We start from the raw sequence: 10,589 nt of genomic DNA, 5'->3' as shown, positions 1-10,589 counted from the left end.
CCGCCTCCCCGCGCATGTGCACGAGGCGCCCGCCTCCTCGCGCATGCGCACACTCCGCCCCTTCCCGCTCTCATCGTCCCGCGCATGCGCAGCCGAGCGGCGTCTCGGTGCGCGGCGGCGGCGGCGCCATTGCCGGTGTGTGAGGGCCGGGCGGCGGGAGATTTTAGTCATGTCGGGGTCGGGGGGCTCTGGTGGGACGACCGGCTCGGCGCGGAAGCGGCTGATGAAGGAGGAGGACATGACGAAGGTGGAGTTTGAGACGAGCGAGGAGGTGGACGTGACGCCCACCTTCGACACCATGGGGCTGCGAGAGGACCTGCTACGCGGCATCTACGCCTACGGTGCGCGGCGGCGAGGCGGCGGCGGGGGGAAGGATGAAGGGGAGGGGAGGGGAGAGGGAGGGGGTGTCGGCGGGCGGGGGGGGGAGCCGTCGGTGGCGGCGCCCGGATGTGGGGCGGCGCGCCTGCGCGGTGCGGCAGCCGCCCGCCGTGCTCGCCTGGGGCTGCGTCGCCGCCGCTGACGGCCGCGGCCGTCCCCGCAGGTTTTGAGAAGCCTTCGGCCATCCAGCAGAGAGCCATCAAGCAGATCATCAAGGGGAGAGACGTGATCGCCCAGTAAGTGGGGCTGTCGGCGGGGGGGCGTCCTGCTCGCGGTGGGAGGGGCGTGGGCCCCGAAGGGGGGCTGCGGGACCGGGGAGGGGGGTGCGTGTGGGTGTGTGTTGGAAGCGAGGTCTGTCACCCGTGGTCCTCGGTGATGCTTGGCAGGATTAGGGAAATCACATCTCGAGTGATACGAGATGGAATCGGCCAACTTGCACTGACCCTGATCCTAGCAGTTGTTAATCACAGAATGGTAGGGGTTGGAAGGGACCTCTGGAGATCATCTTGTCCAAACCCCCTGCTTGAGCAGGGACACCTAGAGCAGGGGGCATAGAAACGTGTCCAGGTGGGTTTTGAATCTCCTCAGGGAAGGAGAATCCACAACCTCTCTGGGCAGCCTGTTCCACTGCTCTCTCACCCTCACAGGAAAGAAGTTTTTTCTCACATTTAGCCAGAACTTCCTGCGTTCTAATTGTGCCCGTTGCCCCTTGACCTGTCATTGGGCACCACTTGAAAGAGTCTGGCCCCATTCTCTTGACACCCGCCCTTCAGATATTTATAAGCATTGATAAGATCCCCACTCAGTCTTCTCCACGCTGAACAAACCCAGGTCTCTCAGCCTTTCCTCGTATGAGAGATGCTGCAGTCCCCTGATCATCTTTGTAGCTCTCTGCTGGACTTGCTCAAGCAGTTCCCTGTCCTTCTTGAAGTGGGGGACGCAGAACTGACACAGTACTCCAATATCAATAGGTATGTCACTGTAATAAAGATTCAGCTAAGGTATTACCTGTCCTCAATGAATAGGGCTCTGAGACTCTTGGGAATGTTTCCCAGCAAAGCCAGAGAAGTATAGAGACAAGTACAGTCTCAATCAAGGGAAAAAGTAAGCAGAAAAAAATCGTTATGTCTCTAGAGACAAAGAAGGATATGTACCCTACTGAAAAACATCCTTTCTAGGCCACTAGTAGGAATTGCTAGCCTTCCAAATTGTATTGGCTTATATACTATTTACTTTAAAAGAAAAATAATTATGCACAAAAAATTGCATGAGGTTAAAATGCTGGTCTGACAGGGAGTAAACGTGCCACAGCTGGGGACTGTGCAGCGGAGTGCTCTGTCCCTGATATCGCAGTTCTCATAGCTGCTTGTTTGCAGATCACGCAGTCGTAACAAAACTTTGTCAGATACACTGTTGGCAACATTGACTTCTTTGCAATGAAGGAGCAGCAAAGAGCAGAGGGATGGAATGTATTGAAATTGTGGATGTTGTTCCTCCAGACATCCAGAGTATTCACCAAACATCTGTTTCTCAGGTCACAGTCAGGAACAGGGAAGACAGCAACGTTCTCCATCTCTGTTCTGCAGTGCCTGGATATACAGGTAATTTCATAGCACATGCTAAAAGTCTTTTTTAACTAAATTGGTAGAGTCTTCATCATAAAAGCCTTTGTTTTTAGAGTTAAGAAATGAGGCTTTACATTGAAATCTTTTAATTATGAGCAGTGAATTTCAGACAAATTTCTGACTGGTAATTTCACCAGACTCTACTGTTAAAATTTAACTGTTAAACAAGTTCAGATAAAGTCTTGTAATTATAAAGTTGGCTTTAATAGCTGATCTCTTTCACATACTTATTAGAGGGCTAAATTAATCTCTCAGCAGGCAGAATTGTCCTCAAACAGTCCTAATAGCATCAGCAACCTGTCTGTACGTTGGCACACATTGCACAGAATCAAACCTAGATTTTTACTGACAAATGTTTGCTTTTGTTCTGGTCAGGATGATGTCCATCCTGTTGTTTATTAAGTATAGCTCCAATGTGTAGATGCTGTTGAATAAAATTATGATTTCTGTGGGCCAGTACCCTTTTAAATAAAGCTTGGATTGTTGTTCACCTGCCACTGCATAAAAAATAAATGTTGCATGTTTGAAATTAAAAGGTCATCTTTGTGCTTCATTTCTGTAAAGTGCTCGTAACGTTTTTCAAACGTGACACTTAGAATTACATTATCTTATAATCCTGCTGCAATGTAAGGTTTTTATCTGAAATGAACATATGAAATTGAAGTGATTTAAATTTGTTTCTATTCTTCTGTAAGAAAAGTACGCACTTGGAAAATTGTTTTCAGAAATTAGGTTGGAATGAAAAATGAGTTACCAAAGAAGCGCTCAAGTGCTGTCTTGTCAAAAGTAACTTAATTAAGAGGCTATTACTGTGTAAATGCTCTGTGTGAGAGCATCTTTCTATGTGTACTGACCCCTGCAAACACTAGGTTTTAGCACAAAATTCTATGATTAATCCTTCAGATGTGACATTTCAGAGTACTGCGGGATCCATAATCTCTGTTATGCTCAGATGATATCTACCCTGTGATTAATTGCCATGTGATCACCTGTTTTAATCAGGTTCGCGAGACCCAGGCGTTGATCTTGGCACCAACTCGGGAGCTGGCTGTCCAGATTCAGAAGGTAGGAGCATTTAAATAGCGATCTGTAAAGCACTCACAAGGTCTGGGGCTGATTGTCAGGTGTTCTCAGAAGAGATTAAAGCACAGCTTCTGCTTTTTCTTTCTTTTTCTGAATGGAATAAGAAATTCTGATAAAAGACTGTTTTGCTCATCTGCATTATGTCCGTCCTTCCTCACATGACCACATTGGCTAGCAGACTAAGGTTTTATACATTCCTAACTAAAGTTTTAAGGACAGCAGTTTTAAAGCAGTTGTGATCCCTGGGGAACTGAGTTCCCAGTGTCTGAAAGCCTGCTCTTGAGGAGCTTTGGTTAACAGACATTAAAAAAAGAATCCATCTAACTGCCTGTGGATACACCTCTTTAAAAAAAAAACTGTATTGCTGTGCAGACCTGCATCTCTTCACAATTACAAACTTCATGAGAGCTCAGTTAATTAAGCCATTCCTTTGGATCAACACAGGGTCTTCTTGCTCTGGGGGACTACATGAATGTCCAGTGTCACGCGTGCATTGGAGGGACCAATGTGGGTGAAGATATACGAAAACTGGATTATGGGCAGCACGTCGTTGCTGGCACTCCAGGCCGTGTGTTTGGTAAGGAGATGTGGGAGGCTACATCACCTCCGGGTTCAGACCTGAGTTGAGCCATGGGAAGGCTGCATCCTTCATTTTTTGTGCGCTTAGATTTGAAATAGCATGAAAATGACATTTATTGTGACACACTTATGTGAAGTATTACAAGGTAACAACTTACCATAGTAACAGCTGGAAAAGGTGAAAGAAACCAACAAGCACAGTATTTGGATTTTCTCTTGTTTGTATTTTGCTTTTCATTGTTGAAGTGTGTCTCTATATGTTGGCATGGGAACAAAGAGTATTTTTAAAGCAGAAAATATTATGCTTCCAGGAAATGCTTCATAATCTTGGAGGAGATAGGAGCTGGGTCTGTCTGAATGACAAAGTTAGGTCCACATTTTCTGTGTACTGGCCATCGGTCTGTCTTTGTTAAATCAGGTGCACTGGCAGCTGGTGCTTTCTGGTTTCATTGCATGAAGATTTTTATATTTACTGTTCATGGTAGTTACCACAGTGATAGTGTTAGCCTTCAAGCTCACATCTTCTGGATCTCTGAGCAACAGGCAGCACTTTCTTACACAAGCACCTATCACTGGGAGAACATAGAGCTCCACAAGCAAAAAAAATTAGCAGCTGCTGAACTGGGCTGGCTTCGAACAGCATGCTAATAGCAAATACTTTTCTATCACAGTATTAAGGGATTACACAAAGCCGTGTGCTCTTTCAAACAGGATGTGCATCTGCCCAGTCTGTTGACGAAAAGTTCATGTATCATTTTGCATTTCTCGCATCCAGCTGCAGTTACTGTGGGAGACTGGGCCACCTGTCCTGTACAGTTAGCAAATAGCATCCCACAGCTTGGACTCTCAGTGCTTCCCTGCAGTCGGTGCTCCCTTAGCTGGGCTGCAGAGGCATCCCCCTAGGTTGCAGGGTGCTGTGGGCACACTGTGGCCCTTGGGTGTGCCTTCCGTCACCAAACACCAGTCTCTGGCAACAGGGGAAGTGCCTATCCCGCCTCCACCAAAATGCCCTGACAGCAGCTGGGAGCAGTGTAGGCTTGCTTGCTTTCAGAGCCTTTTTGTCTTACAAAGTGAAATCTTACAGATATGATTCGTCGTCGAAGTTTAAGGACTCGTGCCATCAAAATGCTGGTTTTGGATGAAGCAGATGAAATGCTCAATAAAGGTGAAGTACTTGTCTCCCTTTTACTTCCTTTCTTCTCACCTCTTTGAGATTCCAGGGCGTCCCAGCTGGTGGTCCCACTTCTAGAAACAATTGGTTTTGTCCAAGTTAGACTATTACAGTTAGTTGTAGGCTGTGATGGGTTAAACTACTGAGTATGTCTTCTCTGATTTAGTTGTACTGTCCTTTTCAATAGTTACAAATTGTGGAGCACTGCCTTTCATACTTCACAGTTTACCACGGTCACATTGTAGTGGGTTTGAGAAAATGAGGAAGAGATGAGCAGTATGTGACACTGGCTTTGAGTTACTGATTCACTCACTAATGTTCATGTCATAGCATAGGCCCAATTCTAGATCAAATTGTGAAAGAGCAGGATATTTGGGAGAAAGAAGTGCTAACTGTTCTATGCTACTTGATTTGCTTTTCAGGTTTTAAGGAGCAGATCTATGATGTGTACAGATACTTGCCTCCAGCTACACAGGTGGTTCTGATCAGTGCCACTTTGCCTCATGAAATTCTGGAGATGACCAACAAATTCATGACAGACCCCATTCGCATCTTGGTGAAACGGTGAGTGAGTTTCCTTGGAAAGAACAGGAGCTCTTTGAGTTGGTCCAGCCCTGCGCAGTTCACAGTAGTAACTGATTTAAATGTGCAGAATCTCTCTCACATTCCTTCTTGCCATTGCAGTTTGGGTATTTGCAGACATCCTCACGTCCTGATTCATGTCTCTGACTTTATCCTTGTACAGTTCTGTTTGCTGCTGCTCAGCATGACTGCCCCCCACCCCCTCACCTTCCCCATATACAGCAGTCTCTTCTCCCAATTCCTGTGCTCATCCAGAGGATTTTTGTAGGCCTCCTCTACTAATTTGCTATTATGTAGCAAATCAAAAAAGCCTTCAGCTGACTGATCGTGAATGCCCTTGGAAGTGTAGCTTATATCTGTGCCCAAGGGCCTGTGACACCACCAGGAACTCAGCAGGAGTCAAGAGTATAGGCAGCCTGACAGGAGGAGCCTCCCTGTTGCCTCATGTCTTACACATTTACCTTGTTTCAGTCCCTCTTGTAAAGAAGCTTGAATGCAAAAATGATGAGAACAGAAATGTTTCCCTTTGAAGCTGTCTTGTCTAGAGCAGAGGGGGTGCCCTGGGAGTTCTGGTCTCTGTTGCGTGGGTCATGTTGGAGGCCATTCTTGGAGCAGACTTCTCCAGGGACTTTCTAGAAAAACTTAGACTCATGTATAGACCCAGCAACCCACACTGTAGAGGTGTGATCTCCCCTGAAGCACACCCAGCCCTTCTAACTGCGTTGTATGTGTTCACCTGCTTGTGGCGTGGTATAGCTGTTTGTCATGGTTTAACCCCAGCCAGCAACTAAGCCCCACGCAGCCGCTCGCTCACTGCCCCGCGGTGGGATGGGGGAGAGAATCAAAAGAGAAGAAGTGAGGAAACTCATGGGTTGAGATGAATACGGTTTAACAGGTAAAGCAAAAGCTACATGTGCAAGCAAAGCAAAACAGGGAATTCATTCAGTACTTCCCATCGGCAGGCAGATGTTCAGGCATCTCCAGGAAAGCAGGGCTCCATCACGCGTAATGGTTACTTGGGAAGACAAACACCATCACTCCGATCGTCCTCCCCTTCCTTCCTCTTCCCCCAGCTTTATATGCTTGAGCATGATGTCATATGGTGTGGGACATCCCTTTGTTCAGTTGGGGTCAGCTGTCCCGGCTGTGTCCCTTCCCACCTTCTTGTGCACCTGGCAGAGCATGGGAAGCTGTAAAAGTCCTTGACTAGTGAAAGCACTACTTAGCAACAACTAAAACATCTCCACATTATCACCACTGTTTTGAGCACAAACCCAAAACGAAGCCCCGTACTAGCTACTGTGAAGAAAATTAACTTTATCCCAGCCAAAACCAGGACACTGTTCTTCCTTACAGTGATGAGTTGACCCTTGAAGGAATCAAGCAGTTTTTCGTGGCTGTGGAGAGGGAAGAATGGAAGTTTGACACCTTGTGCGACCTCTATGACACACTCACCATCACCCAGGCTGTCATCTTCTGTAACACCAAGAGAAAGGTACAGCAGCAATCAGATGGGCATGGTAACTTCCAGAGGGTGACTCAGAGGAGGGTGCTAGGACAAACCCAGTTAAGAGATCTGGTTGTTTCCCAGTTTGGGAGTAGTTTAGTAAGAACAGAGGTTAAACATTTGTCTTCAACATGTGTCTGGCTTAAGCAACTGGCTATAGGCAGACCTGATACAGTTGCCTTTTTAGAGAAGCAGAACTGATTAGGTAAGAATGTGCTTATTCTCCTAATTGCTTATAATCCCTGAAACAAAACCACACTTTCTGAATAAAAGCCCTTAATTCCTTTCCTTTCAGGGCTTGTGAAGCCCTCTGTCTTATAGCCGATGCTTTGTAAGGATTATTTACTTCCTTTAGCTCCAGAATGCTTGTTAAAGTGTCTATCAGTCCTTAGCAGCACATGTCTGCAAACATTCTCCAAGCACGACTAGCGCATTTGGCTGCCCTGAGCGCTGAGCATTAATCCCAGCTGCTTGGCTGTACCCACAGGTAGACTGGCTCACAGAGAAGATGAGAGAAGCCAACTTCACAGTTTCATCCATGCATGGGGACATGCCACAGAAGGAGAGAGAGTCCATCATGAAAGAGTTCAGATCTGGTGCAAGGTAAATGCTTAAATAGTGTTGCTTAGAGCATTGCTACATCAGGGCAGAATTTCATCTAGGGTCTGAAGGGAACAGGCCTCAGAAACCCATAAAGCCTATCCTCTCTGAAAGCCTTGTTCAGCTCAAATTAGGAAGAGCTCTGATTCCCATCTATCCCCCTGTGGTGTCTCAGGGCTGGGAGATTGCCACGTTCCAAGGAGGGATGCTTGTACTTGCAGGCATAGAATTAGTCTGTTTTATTTTGCTGAAGAGGTTAGGAATTGCTGCCTTTAAAATAAGTCAAGGAAAAAAAGGTTTGGGCTCTGTCCTCTGTTTTAAACTCTTAGGAGCGTCAAATTCTTTCTGAAAGATCAAAGCTGCCTTGGTACTACCTGCGTCACTGAAGTTAGGTGATGCTGCATGGAACAGCTTTCCTTGCAGCAAAAGTGTGGATGCTTCCGGTGTGCTGTGGGGAGGGAGGAGTGCAGAAGAGTGGGGGATGCGCTGTGCTGGAAACTACAACTTCTCCGCTCTCGCACTCACTTCAGTGGGGTGGAACAGCCATAACTGTGCCCTTTTCTTCGCAGCCGAGTCCTTATTTCAACAGATGTTTGGGCTAGAGGCCTGGATGTGCCTCAGGTGTCCCTGATCATCAACTACGACTTACCCAACAACAGAGAACTCTACATACACAGGTAAGCTCGGCCTTCACATGGCAGAGTGGGGCCGTATTACCCTTCCCCAAGGTAGCTCCATTCTCTCTTTCCCTCTGCCTCCACAGAATTGGCCGGTCAGGCAGATACGGCCGAAAAGGTGTAGCCATCAACTTTGTGAAGAATGATGACATCCGCATCCTGCGAGACATCGAGCAGTACTACTCCACCCAGATAGATGAGATGCCCATGAACGGTGAGTGCAGGGCAGCCCCAGCAAGGTTGCTGCCCTCCTCCAGTTGGGAGCTGGCATGCTGCATCTGAAAAAGAAATGCTGGGTACTTTGTTTAGCCATGTGCCTCGTTCCCAAGCCCAACCCACCTTTGCTTCATTTGGGGAAGACCCTGGGCACAGCAGTAGGTGTGCGGTACTGCTGGGCTGTGGCTCTTCGCACACTCAGTGCATACTTATATTCTCTCATTTTCTCTCATTTCAGTTGCTGATCTTATCTGAAGGTCCAGGTTTACGAGGGAGTTGTACTCGTACTATTTGGTAGCCTCCATAATTCTGTTTGGACCTGCATCCTTTTATCATATTGCTGATCCTATATTCTGCACTTGGGAACTTGTGTAAATAATGTCTTTACTCCCACCCATGTTTTTCAATAAAAAAAAAAAGGCAGTTTTTACCATAACCTGTGCTTAATCACTTTAACCTAAGATAGTAACAGGCAGGGAGTTTTGAGATACTGCCATAACTGGCTAGCACAAAAGAAAAACCATTTGACACTTAGTATATCTAGGTTCATAAAATACAAGGCTTCCTGTTCTCCACCCGATCATTATCGCTGTGCCATGCTAGCTGATGTACTTTTTTAGTTTCCTTGACTCTGAGGATCAGCCCTCCGCAGGAAAAATCTGTGGCCTGGCCCTAGCCTGCTCTAAGAAAGTAGAGTTACAAGATAGCCAAAAGAGAAAGTTCCTGTTGTTTATGCCTTTCTGGAGCCAGAAATCACATTGCTTGTTGATCTGGCTGTGTATTCCCCCTCCCAAGGAACCCAGGGACTTGAGCAGGCACTGGGGAGGGTGAGTGCCACCTGGAGAAATACATTTAATCAGCATTTCCTGAAGTAACAAAAAGAGCAAGTATGTTTTATCTTGTCACCTCCTCCACCCTTTTCTGATGCTGTAACTTGTTGTATCTTCCCAGCCATCTCTACCAGTCTATCTCCCTGTAGCATTTTTCTGTACTTTTTGCCAGCTGTAGTATCTTCCATGTAGCTTTCCTACCTAGCTCTGCAGTAGCCTTTTTGAGGCAAGAGTTGGCCAGAGCCATACTGCTGGCATGGGGTAAATTACCGTGTTTTACTCTGTGCTCTACACCATGCTGTTAAATGGAGTTTTGCTTGCTCAGAGAAGGCAGGGGAAGGAAGGCCTTAGTACACTGCCAGTTTGCACAGAACTGGAACAGCTCTCAGAGCACCTTTCCTGAGTAAGTCACAGAGTGGCCCTGGGTAGCATCTCTCCTTTATGCCCCCATGTATTCCACTGGTGAGGTTCCTCTCTTCCCTTGTACCCACTCTGTGCATGATCCTGATGTTCTTAACAGCACCTAGGCAGAAGTTGATGAATACTAACCTTATATTACTGAGAATACTAATTGTAAGGGGTTCTCTGTAGAGGTGAGGGTGCTACAGCTTCATGCCCCCGTGAGCAGCCAGCAGCACAGCCGAGCCAGCACTGCTGGTAGGTACATGCACAGCATGCACTCACATTGCCTGTTACAGATCAGCATTCAGCACTAGCACAAACAGCACCAACACCCTCATCCAGCCCAGACTTGGGGCTTCTTCAATACCTGGCTCCCTTGTCCTACTTGCTGGATAAACCTGGCTTGGTATTCATACATCCATGCAAAACCCCACTCTGCAGTTGGTGGCACTTGCTTTCTGCTTGCTCCCAGTCTCCAGTTTACTGGCACTCCAAACATCCAGTCCCTGTGACCCAAAGTCCCACCCCAGCTGGCAGCACTTAGACACACAAAGAATGGAGTCCCCTCTCCTAAGATACGGAATGGTGAAAACAGATGTGGCCAGGCAAGAACACTGACCAGCAACCTGTTGCCACATGGCCAGCCCCTTTTATCCCCTTAACCATCTATTTCCCGCATATGCTCCTCACAGAAATCACCTTGGCCCCTCCCTTTTCCTACCTTTGGTCCCTCCCACAAAGTCAGGGGTGGTTTGCATTAATTCTGCAACTGTTAAGGAACTCTTCCCCCTATACGACCTGTTTCAGTCCTCTACTAGAAGGGCAGAATCTGGATAAAGCCTTGCAGCTTCACTGTCCACATCCTGGACAGTTCTGCACCCACCGTCACTGCAGGGGAAGGCAGGTACAGTGCAGCCTCAAATCTGACTTGTACCTTCC

General features: G+C 47.2%; 1 protein-coding gene across 1 annotated transcript; it reads left to right on the top strand.

Moving 5' to 3' along the window:
- Positions 1 to 68: 68 nt before the first annotated feature.
- Positions 69 to 8,854, top strand: EIF4A3 (eukaryotic translation initiation factor 4A3). The gene is made up of 12 exons (XM_075088492.1): positions 69 to 341; positions 542 to 614; positions 1,913 to 1,979; positions 3,006 to 3,068; positions 3,531 to 3,663; positions 4,750 to 4,830; positions 5,259 to 5,400; positions 6,775 to 6,913; positions 7,413 to 7,528; positions 8,095 to 8,202; positions 8,289 to 8,416; positions 8,657 to 8,854. Exons 1-12 carry the CDS (start codon positions 170 to 172, stop codon positions 8,671 to 8,673), a joined length of 1,239 nt encoding a protein of 412 aa, XP_074944593.1. The 5' UTR covers positions 69 to 169; the 3' UTR covers positions 8,674 to 8,854.
- The last annotated feature ends 1,735 nt before the right edge of the window (positions 8,855 to 10,589 follow it).

Source organism: Phalacrocorax aristotelis, chromosome 3 (genome assembly GCF_949628215.1).
Source record: "Phalacrocorax aristotelis chromosome 3, bGulAri2.1, whole genome shotgun sequence".
NCBI classification, from domain to species: Eukaryota; Metazoa; Chordata; class Aves; order Suliformes; family Phalacrocoracidae; genus Phalacrocorax; species Phalacrocorax aristotelis.
This window is presented reverse-complemented; position numbering and strand designations above follow the sequence as displayed.

Excerpts from the sequence above, each read along its gene's own strand:
- EIF4A3 (XM_075088492.1), top strand. The coding sequence starts at position 170 with ATGTCGGGGTCGGGGGGCTCTGGTGGGACGACCGGCTCGGCGCGGAAG. Across the intron at positions 1,980-3,005 it reads TGCAGTGCCTGGATATACAG|GTTCGCGAGACCCAGGCGTT; the intron begins GTAATTTCATAG and ends TGTTTTAATCAG. Across the intron at positions 7,529-8,094 it reads GAGTTCAGATCTGGTGCAAG|CCGAGTCCTTATTTCAACAG; the intron begins GTAAATGCTTAA and ends TTTTCTTCGCAG.